This window comes from Triticum aestivum, chromosome 3D (genome assembly GCF_018294505.1).
Source record: "Triticum aestivum cultivar Chinese Spring chromosome 3D, IWGSC CS RefSeq v2.1, whole genome shotgun sequence".
In the NCBI taxonomy this organism is placed as follows: Eukaryota; Viridiplantae; Streptophyta; class Magnoliopsida; order Poales; family Poaceae; genus Triticum; species Triticum aestivum.
In genome coordinates this window covers 349,528,101-349,542,956 of record NC_057802.1, presented here as the reverse complement: position 1 = coordinate 349,542,956, position 14,856 = coordinate 349,528,101, and the positions used below count along the sequence as shown (strand labels likewise).

Below are 14,856 nucleotides of genomic sequence, written 5' to 3'. Positions count from 1 at the left end.
TGGCGGTGCCAGGATCAGAAGTCAGTGATGTCATTTCAAATCAGTGATGTCAAATACATGTATTTTCACCAATTTTATAAAAAATACATGATTTCTACTTGTGTACAAAGGATTTGCCAAAAACCTGTGTGGTCAATTGACCACACTGCTCTGGGGTTGGGTTGCATCATGTACCTGCATGCCAAGAACTAGGGGAAGGAAGTGGGAGAAAGAGAGGGCGAAGCATGCCGGGGCGGTGAGCAAGTTGTCGTCCTCATGGACGAAGATCATCTCCCACAAAAAGGTCACAAGTGAAAAAAGAAGAAAAGAAAGAATGGAGGAAAGATACAAGGGCTTCATGAAGAACTAGAGATCCAAGCAACGAAGGTGGAACTTGAGAAGGAGAGGATGTCCATTGAGAGAGAGAAGACATAGCTTGAGACAGAGAAGGCAAATATGGATGCAATGAGAGAAACAATCGAGGCCGAGCAAGTTGAGCTCGCAAGGTTCACTAAGGAGTTGAGGATCATTGTAAGGGCATATTTATCCCTAAGGTGTTTTGGTGATTGATGACAATGCTTTTGCGGACTAATCGTGTGCCTTGAGTTTCTCAGACGTTTCATCGCTAGGCACTAGACGGTTTGGTGCCCCTCGAAGACTATTGAAGACGGCGTTTTTCTACGTTTCTTTTTGGTGAATTTGAGTCGTAGGAAAGTCGTACTGTTAAGAGGGGGTCCGCGTCGGAAAGGTTCGGGTGGAATCATCACGTACACGTTTTCTTCCTTGTCTCCACCTTTCCCCTGCGCTTTGGAGCATCCTCCGTTTATCCTCTTTGCATTATGTCTTGGTTGCTGATTTTGGGCTTGTGGTAGTACGGCTCCCTAGAGCGGTAGTACCGCAAGCACCTGCGGTAGTACCGTACCTCGGCGCGGTAGTACCGCAGGAGCCCACGGTAGTACTGCTCATCTGGAGCCGTAGTAGCATAGCCCCCAGGCCAAGTGCCGCTGCTTTGCGGTAGTAGGGGCGGATGTAATTTTTTACATCCGCGCCTCCGCGGTAGTACCGCACCTTGTGCGCGGTATTACCGCGCGCGGCCTGGCTCAGCTGCCATGCGGTAGTACCGCTCCTCCAGCTGTAGTACCGTGTCGGATTTTTGCATCGTTTGCTTTTCAGCGGAAGTAGGCACGGATGTATTTTTATTCATCCGCGCCCTTCCCAGGCTAGGCCATTCCTGCCTTGCAGTAGTACCGCAAGGGGGAGCGGTAGTACCGCGCTTGTGGAAGTACCATTCTCAGCCTCTGTGCTTCAGGCTTGTTCTAGTTCCTGCCGTTGCAGCGGTAGTACCGCATGGCCGTGCGGTAGTACCGCTTGTCAGGGGCGGTAGTACTGCAAGTCGCGGGCTGGTTAGGTGGATAACGGTTGGATTTTTCTCTCAACTATAAAAGGGGTGTCTTCTTCCTCTAGTTGACTACCTCTTCCAACCCTAAACTCCATTGTTGCTCCAAGCTCCATTTTCGCCCGATCTCACTCCCTAGCCAATCAAACTTGTTGATTTGCTCGGGAGTGGTTGAGAAGGCCCCGATCTACACTTCCATCAAGAGAAATTTGATTCCCCCCACTAATCCCTTGCGGATCTTGTTACTCTTGGGTGTTTGAGCACCCTAGACGGTTGAGGTCACCGCGGAGCCATAGTCCATTATGGTGAAGCTTCGTGGTGTCGTTGGGAGCCTCCAATTAAGTTGTGGAGATTGCCCCAACCTTGTTTGTAAAGGTTCGGTCGCCGCCTCCAAGGGCACCAATAGTGGATTCACGGCATCTCGCATTGTGTGAGGGCGTGAGGAGAATACGGTGGCCCTAGTGGCTTCTTGGGGAGCATTGTGCCTCCACACTGCTCCAACGGAGACGTACTTCCCCTCAAAGGGAAGGAACTTCGGTAACATACCCTCGTCTTCACCGGCTCCACTCTTGGTTATCTCGTGCCTTTACTTGTGCAAGCTTATTTGTGCTATATCTCTTGCTTGCTTGTGTGCTTATTGTTGTTGCATCATATAGGTTGCTCACCTATTTGCATATCTAGACAACCTACTTTGATGCAAACTTTAAATTGATGAAGAAAAGATAAAAATTGTTAGTTGCCTATTCACCCCCCTCTAGTCAACTATATCGATCCTTTCAATCATGTTGCCAACACTAGCGTCATGGATGGCAAAGCCAATAAGTGGTTACACATGATGTGTACCAATATCAATGCACGATGTGAAAATGGCGGCCAACTTCTATTCATCTGGTTTGAGTAAAACAATGTCACTGGACTTGTCGGGAAAATTCACTTTGGTAACTTCACGCAAGAATACCCGAATTATGGTCATTAAGCTCACATCAACATGCAACGACATTCATAAGATACGTTTGGGCGTTGTATTCCGCTGTCATGGGACTTGTTGACCAACTTTGCGATGACATCATTGCATACATGTTTTTTTCTTTGCAAAATTTGCAGGCTGAGCCAAAACTCTCCGAGTTGGTTGAACTAGACTCATTCCCATCGTCTCCGATGGCCTTCCCTGTCCGGTCGTGTGCGGTCTTCGACGATTGGTGTAGGTTGCTACACTTGGCCGTTCCATCGGCCGACAAGACAAGGAAGGCGACAACTGCATGATGCACTTGTGCCAATGCGTGCGCTAGCTGTGGCGTTTGGGGGCACCGACATCACGGTTCGTGCGCTATGGCATCAGGCGGAGCAACACGGCTTGTCGACGATTGATCCATTTTATATAGGGGTTTATGAGGGTATTTTGCTAGGTTTAACACCAGGTTCCACCAGTTTTTGCTATTTCACAACCGATATGCACAGAAAATAGAGAAACCTTTATTCGTTGCTCGTTTTGCAGGCACAAACATCTTTGGGAGGATTGGGGGCCATATTTGGGTGATTTAGGAGGAAATGCACAACTTTCCCTTTGAAGGGAATTACAACAGGTGTCAACATAAGAGAAGACGACGCACAGTATGAGAGCAACTGTTCATACCAGCAGTCGTACCAGGCACCTTTGCCTTCCCCTCATCTATGTAAGCGGCTTTCATAACTGCATGAGAAGGAACATAATAACAAAAGAGGGAGAACCACTGACCAAAGCAGAGGAAGAGAGATTCAAAGGAGAACTGCTTCACTTAGACCCGTTTCGGGTTTCTCTGCAACATGATCCTCCATTCCACCATCGACACCACCACCATCAGAGGAGATTCCAACTTGCATGATTAGGGTTTGTAAACTCTATTTGTACTTTGATACATCGATCACAATTTGTTTAACCATTTATCTTGTCGCGAAAAACTACGATAATATCGATACAATTCCCTTTCATTTGATCTTTGTGTTTGGTTGTTATTCTTCTCTCATGTGCGAGGAATCCCCGCTCCCCCGGGCGTGAGAGTATTAGGGAATTACTGAGATACATTTGTGCCTAATCGTTATGATGATATTTTGTGAGATTGCTTTGATGATTGGTTATTAGGTTGACTATTTGTTTCATGTGTAATGCTTGTCGTCTATTTTAAGCGCCCAGACAACATGATCCAAAGACCTACATGGGCAGACACTGATTATTCTACAAATCCACGACCTCCATGCGACATGATTTGGTATTAGCAAGGAGCGAAGACAATACGAGGAACATGAGAAGCCATGATGCTTGGAGTGTTGTTTCGATCTAACATCCTTAATTGTCGAGCCGACCATTGTTGATGGTAATGGGAGACGTGATAATAGAGTGAAACAATCCCAACAAGAGGAATATGGCTATTCAAGGGCGACTCGCCTACCGAACAGTAATATGAAGGGTAACATCACAATACTAGGTTATTTCACGTTAAATTGAAGTAAGCGACTTTACAACTAAGGAAGTAGCTTCACAACTAAGTAGTTCCACATAGTTAAATCGACTGAGTGAAATAAGTGGATTGAAACATTGAAATTCAAATATGTTTCACATGTATTTAACATTGATCTTGTTCTAAAGGGCTTGGTACCAGGAATTCAAACATATATATACCAAATCTAAACGAATATCTGTTTCAAAAGTTGTGAGCCATTCAAAATGCCACATGAAAAATAAAATGCAAGGCTTTAGTTGGAGAGAGAGAGAGAGTATACTATGTGCATGTTAAGTCATTCTCTCCTCTCACACTCTTTTAACCGACAAAAGTTGAATCATAGTGGGCCCTTGTCATACATGTGTTTGCTATGTATTCATTTGAGAAACTAATTAACAACTCATATAGGACAAAACAATACGAATCTCTAGAAACGAATGAATGGTGGATATTTTGTAGTTACATACCCTTGTCGCTAGAATTTTTCATTTTCGGCCGTGTTGCCTTCTTGCCTGCTCATGACGTGTTACAGTCCACCGCCCCCGGTCTCCACCAGCCGTCCTACACGTCCTTGCCTGTTGGCCACTCCGGGCACCAGCTCCAATCTCGCCGAGTCACCATTCCTCCTGGGCCATTGTGCTGCTGCCACCAGCCACCAACCCCTACCTTCATGGGTTCTAACTGCTTCCCTTCTTGCCTTCGCTTCAGCCGCCGTGTTGCCCTGCTGCTACTCCGGTCGGGCAGTTTAACGGTAGGTAATTTTCCTTACCGAAACCGGACTAAAATTGATGCATCAAATATTTGATGATCTAAACATTTAGTTTGGATTACAAAGAACTTATGTGTATGCATTGATTTCAACATTGAACTAAAATTTGATCACAAGGATACATTTAGTTATTTTGAGAAAAAAAGTTTTTTTGGTGTTGGAGAAAAAATATTCCGGGTTCGCACCAATACTGGACAATTTAGTTTAATACCACCAAACAATTAGACTGTATTTAATGCCACCAAACAATACAATTCTCACTCAATCCGCCTTTCATATCAAATAGACTTTCACCCCGCTTTATAAATAAAGCCCAACCTACGGCAGTTTCTACGGTATAATTGAAGAGTGCCACTGTTCTAGCACTTGTGACTAACTAGTACAGTAACAAGTGAGTGGGTGTGAACTGAGGCTGCCACTGCCCACTGCCCGCGCTGCAGCTCTGCAAGATGACCGCGAGGTCGGCGAGGTGCATGCTACTGCTGCTTGCCCTGGTGGCGGCGCTCCATGGCCACGGGGGAGGAGCATGCGTCCGTGCCACGAAGGCGCCAAGCCGCCCGCGCTGGCTGGATGGGCTGAGCCGGGCGTCGTTCCCCAAGGGATTCGTGTTCGGGACGGCGACGTCGGCGTACCAGGTGGAGGGCATGGCCACAGGAGGCGGCCGCGGGCCTTCCATCTGGGATGCCTTCGCGCATACGCCAGGTTCCTCTTCATTTCACTTGTGCTGCCCTTAAGAGCATCTTCAGCCGTTGGCCTCCCAGCCGGCGCTTTTACGCGTCCCGGGGGCGAGCCGGCGGAAAAATCTGCCTGGGGCGGTTCGCCGTCCAGCCGTCACCCCAGGCGCTGAAATTGGCCCATTTTTCGACCCATTTTCGGCCCATATGATCGAGAATAGGCCCATCTTCGGCGTGGTTCGCCGTGGCTCGGCGTTGAATTATGAACATAAATATTTTTTATCACATAGTTCATCACAGAAAATCAAATAGTTCAACAAAATAGAGCAAAAACAAATAGTTCAATACAAATTATATAGTTCAACAAATAAAAAAACTCTTATTTCATCCATGTTGCACCCGCCGTCGCCCTTGAGCCTCCATAGGTGCTTTATCAGATCCTGCTGCAGTTGATGATGCACCTGTGGGTCTCGGATCTCCTGACGCATACTGAGGTAGGCAGTCCAGGTTGCCGGTAGCTGGTGATCAACTTCGGCTAGAGGACCCTGCCTGTAGTATGGTTCAGTGTCAAACACTGGCTCTTCTTGCTCGCTCTCGATGATCATGTTGTGCAAGATGACACAGCAAGTCATGATCTCCCACATTTGATCTTTTGACCAGGTCTGAGCTGGGTACCAGACAACAACAAATCGAGATTGGAGCACACCAAATGCCCGCTCGACATCCTTCCGGCAAGCCTCCTGCACCTTGGCAAAGTGGGATTTCTTGCCTCCTGACACAGCGTTTGAGATAGTCTTCACAAATGTAGACCATCTCGGATAGATGCCATCAGCTAGGTAGTACCCCTTGTTGTATTGCCGCCCATTGACCTCGAAATTCACCGGAGGAGAATGACCTTCAATAAGCTTGGCAAAGACAGGGGAGCATTGCAGCACGTTGATGTCATTGTGAGTTCCTGGCATACCAAAGAAGGAGTGCCAAATCCAGAGGTCCTGTGTGGCCACCGCCTCAAGTACCACACTGCAACCGCCTTTGGCACCTTTGTACATCCCCTACCAAGAAAATGGGCAGTTCTTCCATTTCCAATACATGCAGTCGATACTTTCAAGCATCCCAGGAAATCCTCTTGCTGCATTCTGTGCTAGGATCCGAGCAGTGTCTTCCGCATTGGGTGTTCTCAAGTATTGCGGTCTAAACACCGCCACCACTGCCCGACAGAACTTGTAGAAACACTCAATGCTGGTGGACTCGGCCATGCGTCCATAGTCGTCTTGTGAATCACCGGGAGCTCCGTATGCAAGCATCCTCATCGTTGTCGTGCACTTCTGGATCGAGGTGAATCCAAGTGTGCTGGTGCAATCCATCTTGCACTTGAAGTAGCTGTCAAACTCCCGGATGGAATTCACAATCCTGAGGAAGAGTTTTCGGTTCATCCGATAACGGCGCCGAAATGTTTTGTCACCATGAAGTGGAGCACCGGCGAAGTAGTCGGAGTAGAGCATGTAGTAGCCTTCGAGACGATGCCGGTTCTTTGCTTTCACCTGCCCCGCCGAGCCACCTCGCCGCGGCTTCTCATTGCTCGCCAGCAGCTGGGCGAGGGCGGCGAGCACCATGAGATGCTCTTCTTCCTGGACGTCGGCCTCGGCTTCCTCCTCCAGAAGTGCGGCGAGCGCTTCCTCGTCATCCGAGTCCATCGCCGAGGCAGGCAATTCGCCGAACACCTTGAGCCCGGTGGCCGTGTACCCGCCGCTAAACTGTCCCTCCGCGGCCGGAATCGGCGGCCGGAGACGGCTAGCTGCTGGTGGAGGGGCTGCCCCGGCGAACCTCTGCTATTTTTTCGGCGGGGACTGGCTATCTGGCGGGGAAGGGCGGCGGCCGGCGCCGGGATACGGCTAGTGGCGGCCGAGGGCGCGGGTGGTGGGAGGCGAGCCGGGGAAGAAAAACTTGACTTTTCAACTGACGTTGTGGGCCAGCCGCGCTTTTTCTTTGCGCCGGAGCCCCCGATCGCCCCCCAGTGCGCCGGGTTCGGCTTGCGACCGCCGGGCCCAAAAACGGGCCGAGCCGGCGATTTTCGGTGTCCTGGGGACGCGACTGGGTTATTTTTTTGCGCCGACGCCGAAAAAATGGCCTGGGGGGCCTGTTGGGGCGCAGATGCTCTAAGCTAAACTCTTTTTTTTTTGTTTTTTATTTCTGACGTCAGTTTCATATTCCGTGCTGCAATAAACAGGAAAGTTGTGGGAAATCAAAACGCCGACGTTACAACAGATCAATATCATCGCTACAAGGTACAACGTCCGAAACATACATGAGTAATCAATCTTTCACGTTTAATCCTTTTACATATGCTAGGACAGGAAGATGTTAATCTCATGAAAGGATTGAATTTCGACGCCTACCGGTTTTCTATCTCATGGTCCAGAATCTTTCCGGGTATACCCCAAATTTCATATTTCTCTGACTGAACGCAAGCTGTTGATTGACACCACTGATTCGTCATTTCTTTCTGTAGACGGGGAAGGAAAAGTTAACGAAGGTGTGGCGTACTACAACAATCTGATAGATTACCTGCTTCAGAGAGGTACAGCTAGCATAGCTAGGCGTTCATTTCAACCTGCGAAACTTCCATGGGAACCTAAATAAATACATCGATATCTGAATGTTTCCATGAAAACTAAGCAAGCGTTACTCCTTATGTCAATCTTTACCACTATGATCTCCCTCTAGCACTTGAGAAGAAGTATGGAGGCTGGTTAACTGCAAAGACAGTGTAAGTCAAACTAGCAATAGATCTTTCTATTTACTAACGTGTTAGATTTACATTCCCATTCAGAGTATTTCTAGACTTATAGTTTGGATTTAGAAGCATAAATGAAAAATTGTTTAGACAAATTACCAGTTACTCTTTTTACATACATAATTTTCTATTAAATGTGACTTCACATATTCGAGAAATGTACATTAGGATTTTTTTTGAAAAGGAGGATGACCACCGGCCTCTGCATCTGAAAGATGCATGCGGTCATTTTATTAATTATTCTCGAGGACCTTACAAAGTAGAACAACAATATGCCTGAATCCATCATCTTGGCAACATTTGCCGCTACTCCTATCCTAATGATGAAGTGGTGCAAGCTGGGTCACATACCCAGACTTCTCACCTAAGCGTAACATCTAAAGCCGGAGGCCCCGACCGAGCCATCTGCCAAGTCCGGGGCCCAAACCGGTCCGACGCACTCACATGTGTCGTCGCCGCCGTCTTTCGCTGGTCCATCTTTAGAGCAGATTGAGGTGATAATCTTGGCAGGTCCTCCGTCATCACGCCACCACGACGCAAAACGACGACCTCCACCTACGCGAGCCTTGGCAGGTCCTCCGTCATTGACGCCGCCACGACGCCAGCCGACGACCTCCACCTACGCAAGAAATGTACATTAGGATGCAGAAGTTTTTGTATGTTTACTCAAAAAGTAAATCGTACAACACACAATCACTTTATTTTTCTATGTCGAAGCAGCATGCGTGATTATGTTCGTAATATTTGTTCTGTAGGGAACTATTTGCAGATTACGCCAACTTTTGTTTCAAGACTTTTTTTTTCCTTCTGTAGGAAACTATTTGCAGATTACGCTGACTTTTGTTTTAAGACCTTTGGCGACCGTGTAACGCACTGGTTTACATTCAACGAACCAAGTAGAGTAGCGATTGGTGGTTATGATATAGCGACGGCTCCTCCCCAAAGGTGCACCAAATGCTCTGCTGGTGGGAACTCAGCAACAGAGCCTTACATTGTTGCTCATAATTTTCTCTTAGCACATGGTTATGCAGTTGCAATATACCGGAACAAGTATCAGGTATTTTTCTACTTGAACTATAAGAGTATATTATAATATAATCAGCCTTAGGGAGTTTAGTTTGATTTAATTTTCACTTACAAAATCATTATGGAATTAATTTTGTCTTGGCGCATGGTCAATGTGCATTAATTGTGTCCAACAAGATTGTTTTTGTGATTGAGTATATATCCATGAATGTATATATAAGCATTATTGCTTCCACAACTCACTGGGCATGTTAGTGACAAATAGTGTCTTGACATATCAGATTTGTATGATTTGTCGTGAACATTGATCATTCCGTCTAGATCGGTGATAGAATAGTAGAAACAAAATGTAGGCAGCTCAGCAAGGGAAGGTTGGAATAGTTCTGGACGTCAGTTGGTACGAGGCTCTTAGCAACTCAACTGAAGACCAAGCTGCAGCTCAAAGAGCCATGGACTTCCTTGTTGCTTGGTACGGCCATACTAGTATCATGCATTTGGCAAAGAGTTTTATTTAGATAAAAAAATACTCCCTCCGTCCCAAAATAACTGTCTTAAGCTTAATACAACTTTATACTAGAGCTAGTACAAAGTTGAGACACTTATTTTGGGATGGAGGGATTATATATCAATGACAGTTGCATTGGATGCAGGTTTCTTGATCCACTAATAAATGGACAGTACCCACAGATAATGCCGTATGCATCGTTCTGATGCAGAGGCCGGGGAGTCCCCCCTTTTCAAAGAAAAAACCCACAGATAATGCAAGACCTTGTGAAAGAGAGGTTGCCCAGGTTCACTCCTGATGAAGCTAAAGTGGTCAAGGGCTCAGCGGACTGGATCGGAGTCAATCAATACACAACTGAATTTGTGAAGGGGCAGAAATTGGTGCAGCAGAGGCCGACTAGCTACTCAGCCGATTTGCAGGTTACTTATTCATGTGAGTTTCCTTCCTGTCTTAAGCTGCAGGTTTTACTTTACATCAGCATATATTATTGCGCTTCATCCTTAATTTATAGCCGAAACTTTGCAGTTGAGCGAAATGGCAAACCGATTGGACCAAGGGTATGAAGCTCCTAGCTGAAACCTTTCTCAGCTTTATTTCTCCGACCATAAGTTGGAAATTAACATGATAAATCCTTGTGGGTGCGTGAATTGTACGTTACATGCGAATTCTAAATGGCTTTATATTGTCCCGAGGGGGATGTACGGATGCGTGCACTACATCAGCCAGAAGTACGGAAATCCAGCGATGCTCATAACTGAAAACGGTACTGGAGCTCCATATCTCTTTGTTCTTTGTTCTGTTTCATGCCTCTCAATCATCTTGTCATGCATATATACTAATGTCGTCGTCATCATCAACTAAAAAAAAAATCCTAGATGAAAAAATAACAGAAAAGTTGGAAAAACTTTGTGTTGCCAGGAATGGATCAACCAGGGAACCTCACCCGCGATCAGTACTTGCGGGATGCCACAAGGGTTCGGTACTACCGGAGTTACCTCTGCGAGCTGAAGAAAGCCATCGACGGCGGGGCCAACGTTCTTGGCTACTTTGCCTGGTCCCTCCTGGACAACTTCGAGTGGATGTATGGCTACACATCCAAGTTTGGCATCGTGTACGTCAACTTCAACAGCCCCACCCTAGAACGGCACCCCAAGGCGTCGGCCTACTGGTTCAGAGATCTGCTGCAACACTGATGTAGCTAGTGCCTCTGAATTAACCTGATGTTATCATCATTATGTTGAGTGTCTGCCTACTGTTCTTCGGATTGCATCATAATTCAGAAACAGGACTGTTCGAGAGTTATCTAATGGATATAAAAGATGGCAAAACGATTCAGTATTTCATTCGTGTTTGTTGCACGGATTTTGAGCTGTCTCTAGTTCATTTTGCCTTGATATGTGATATCTATCTATCTACCTATACTAATCAGAGACTGCCAAAAAATTCCAACGTTAATCACAAAATTCAAGCCGTAGAGTAAAAAAAAAAACAGATCTCTCACTCAATCTCTCAATCTTTGGCGTCTCTCTTTCTCTCTCTCTCTCTAAAGCTCTCACGTCTCAATCGCTCTCTCTAAAGCTCTTACGTCTCAATCTCTGAACCCGAAGCAATTGTAGTCTCATTCTTGATCTCTCACGTCTCTCTCTCAAACTCTCTCATGTCCCTTTTCCTCCCCACATGGAATACAGATCGATCCGTGTCCATCTCAAATTCGAGCAAGGAAGTTGGGGGCATGTACCCCGTGCGTCTGATCAGATTAGGTTCGTCCTCTCACACAAACTTGTTTTGAATTTGGTTCTTTGCCAGTTTATAATTGGATTGGCCATATATTTTCCATTGTACTTGAACTCAGGAGCACAATGATTCAAGGTCTATGACAAGGCATAGTTGTGTCGACAAAGAATCGCTGAAAAAGACATTCAAAAGTCTGGTATATCAAGGACTCAAAATGTAACGCCTCGGCCATAGCCATCAGTTCCCGGCCGTTACGCCTGGAGGGATCTAGATTGGCCCCACGGATCAACACTAGTCTTTTCTGCGCACTTTGCAATTACTCGTGCACACCCGGGACCAACTTTCCAGCCGGTCACCCATCCTAAAATTATTGCAAGCCAAGCACGCTTAAATTTGGAGTTCTTTTCAAATGGGCTCCCGGAAAAGGAGTCATCCTCGTCGGCCCATCAGGAACATTCCCTCTTGGCACACGTATGCGCGTCCAGTCCGGCATATGTGCCATGCCATGTGCCACAACGGGCCACACATGCCAAGAGCCACATGTCCGCGCACCGACCGCGCATGCCCGTGTAACCGTGAGGTCGGATCTGATATCAATGTAACGCCCCGACCATAGTCACCGGTGCCCGACCATTACGCCTGAAGGGATCTAGACTGGCCCCACGGACCGACACTAGTCTTTTCTGCACACTTTGTCCTCTCACTCGTGCGCACCCGAGACCAACTTTCCGGTCGGTCACCCATCCTAGAATTACTCCAAACCAAGCACGCTTAACTTTGAAGTTCTTTCCGAATGGGCTCCCGAAAAAGAAGGAATTCCTTGTTGATATGAGTAGTCTATCATTCCTATTAAGCCAGACTCTCACACAATAGACAAGTCGTTGGTTAGCTATCCAATCATTTAGGATGTAGCATAATAGATGCGAGCATCATATTTGTACTTTACATGAACTTTGTCATTATTTAAGATTGTTTTTAATGAATTTAAACACATACCTTTGCATTAATAAAGTTATTGTTCTCTCTAGTAATCAAGAGTAAATGTTTAGTGTAATCCTGAATAGTCTTAAACAATTTGATTTAGGCACCTTAGTTGCTTGCTATGTGAAGAAAGCATTACAGCCAAAAGACCAATTCTGCTATGGCTAATAGTTGAGTTTACATGTGTGAGAATGATGTATACTTGAAACAAAGTTTGGAAACTAAAATATGACCTCAAATAAAATGTACTTCTACGAATATCAGCTATGTGCCCATCATCATATGTTTCTCCTTGCCGCGAGCCACACACAGTAAATTGTACCATCATTCTCTCTCGGGATTCTATTCCTTGGACTAAGTCGCATATACTACCTTTGTCCCAAAATATAGTGTATACATATTTTTTTGGTCAAAGTTTGTTGGTGTAATTACCTGCCCCTTCTGTTTTGGAGATTGTTGTCAGAAACATTAAGGGAGTGATTTGTTTGGTACTGCACACAGAGATAAACAGTCCCTGGAGTATCGGGAAGATTGTCATAATCTTCCGAGAAGTTTCCTATAAACTTCGGTGAAAGTCTTCTGCGATGTATAGAAGATAATAGATTTCGAGGAGTTTGATTTCAAGAGGATTGTGTGTCAGAGATGAACCCCAAAAAGGATCGCTGACGTGAAAGCAATTGGTACACGAGGTGCCCGAGAAGAAATGACTGCAGCCGTGAAGATTGAAGATGAAGTGAAGACGTGGCATTTGTTTCGTCGTTTCATTTTTTCCTTGAGTCATAGGACCATCATACTATTGAGAGGGGTATAAGTATTTTGAGACATATGTCTGTTGTGATGCTTAACCGAAACCTATCCTATAAGAGATGGGAGAAATCTCTTTGTGATTCGATACATTTACTTGTCATCTAGAGATGAAGATCTTCTGGGCTGCGAGAGAAATGCTTCGAACCAAGGAGTCAGCTTTACTTATTCCTCAAGTAAAGTTGTCATGTGCGCTCAAATTCCGACTATTGAAAATGTGCCGGTTGGCCATTGGCTGGACCACGTGTCCTAAATGGTCATTTCCCTTTTGGGAAGGCTATGGCTATAAATAGTCACGCCGCTCCAACATTATTCGTTGACTGCTCTGCTTGAGATTATGATAAAATTGATTGAGCACCCCTCTCTGAGAGATTTGAGTTCAAAACCGCTGAGAGAAAATCAAGAGTCAATACTTAGATAGTGGTTGAGTATCACAGTAGATATGAGTTAAGAGTTCTTGTGCCTATTACTCTTGAGAGCTGCTAACTCTCTAGACGGTTATGTGTCAGCTTGAGTAACTAAGAGTAATTGTCATCTCCAAGTCAAAGTCTTCAGCAACTAAGAGTCATTCTGGTTTATGAAGAAAGTCTGTTGAAGGTTTGGAGATCGCCGAGAAGAATCTACCACGAGTAAAATCAATTGAAGTCTGCTCAACTTAACGTTGAGGAGAATAGGAAGGAAAGAGGTTTGCTCCCGTTTCAATCACAAGTTCCTCCAACCAGACGTAGCTCTTTCGCAGAAGAGTGAACTGGTCCACCAATTCTTCTGTCACCATCGAGCACCACTGGTTATTTCTCAGTACGCATTTATGTTTAGTAATTCTTTCTCGGCTGAATTGTGTATCCTGTGTTGTTCTTCAGTTCAATTGCACCTGATCACCATTCAATCAAATTCATCAGTATTGTGACTATGTTATGTGTTGGAAATATGCCCTAGAGGCAATAATATTTGTATTATTATATTTCCATTTTATAATTATAGAGTTTATATTCTATGCTATAATTGCTATGATCCTAAAATATGCAATTCAGTGAAACACTCATATGCACGCGTGGAATGATAAACGGTTAAATAAAAGGTTCCTAGTCTTGCCTCTAGGAATAGCTCAAGTGTTGTTGGTGATCATGTTTTCCGGATCTTAGGATATCGTTAAGTGTTAAAGTATAGTCTTACAACAACATTGAGATTATGACGTTGGAAGAATGATCATATTGAATCGACCCAAAGTTGTCTGTTATGAATTGAGTTAATATCATCTGTAATCAATTGTAATAACACAAAGTGTTAATGTGTGATTTTGCTCCTTATACCATGAGAGTATCGTAGTCACTTCTTACCGTATGGTGGACTTCGGGGTTGCTCAAACATCACCTGTAACACGGTGATCATAACGACAACTTACAGGCTCATCAGAAAGTTTGACAAGGGACTAGATAGCTCGAGAGGGGGATTTGCTCCTCCGACGATGGAGAGATATTCTTAGGGCCCTCTTGGTATGACGGCATCCATCATCGACTGGCCAGACACAGGTGACTACGTTACAGGGATGCTGGAACACAACAACGAGAAAGAAGAACAAAACCCGTAACGAGGATAACAGTATAGTGAGCATGTGATGAGGATACCAATGCTTCCCGGGTTTTGTGAAGTATCGTGAAGCAAAGGGAACATCACATTATAACCTAATGTTCACTCAAATATCATTTGTGTGCTCATT

The 14,856-nt window shown here is 45.4% G+C and overlaps 1 protein-coding gene across 1 annotated transcript; it reads left to right on the top strand.

Annotated features, from left to right (window-relative positions):
- Positions 1-4,926: 4,926 nt before the first annotated feature.
- On the top strand, positions 4,927-10,938 carry LOC123074629 (beta-glucosidase 7-like). The gene is made up of 12 exons (XM_044497423.1): positions 4,927-5,342; positions 7,523-7,580; positions 7,650-7,725; positions 7,805-7,873; positions 7,972-8,062; positions 8,903-9,146; positions 9,469-9,584; positions 9,766-9,810; positions 9,859-10,052; positions 10,146-10,177; positions 10,281-10,383; positions 10,539-10,938. Exons 1-12 carry the CDS (start codon positions 5,071-5,073, stop codon positions 10,811-10,813), a joined length of 1,575 nt encoding a protein of 524 aa, XP_044353358.1. The 5' UTR covers positions 4,927-5,070; the 3' UTR covers positions 10,814-10,938.
- The last annotated feature ends 3,918 nt before the right edge of the window (positions 10,939-14,856 follow it).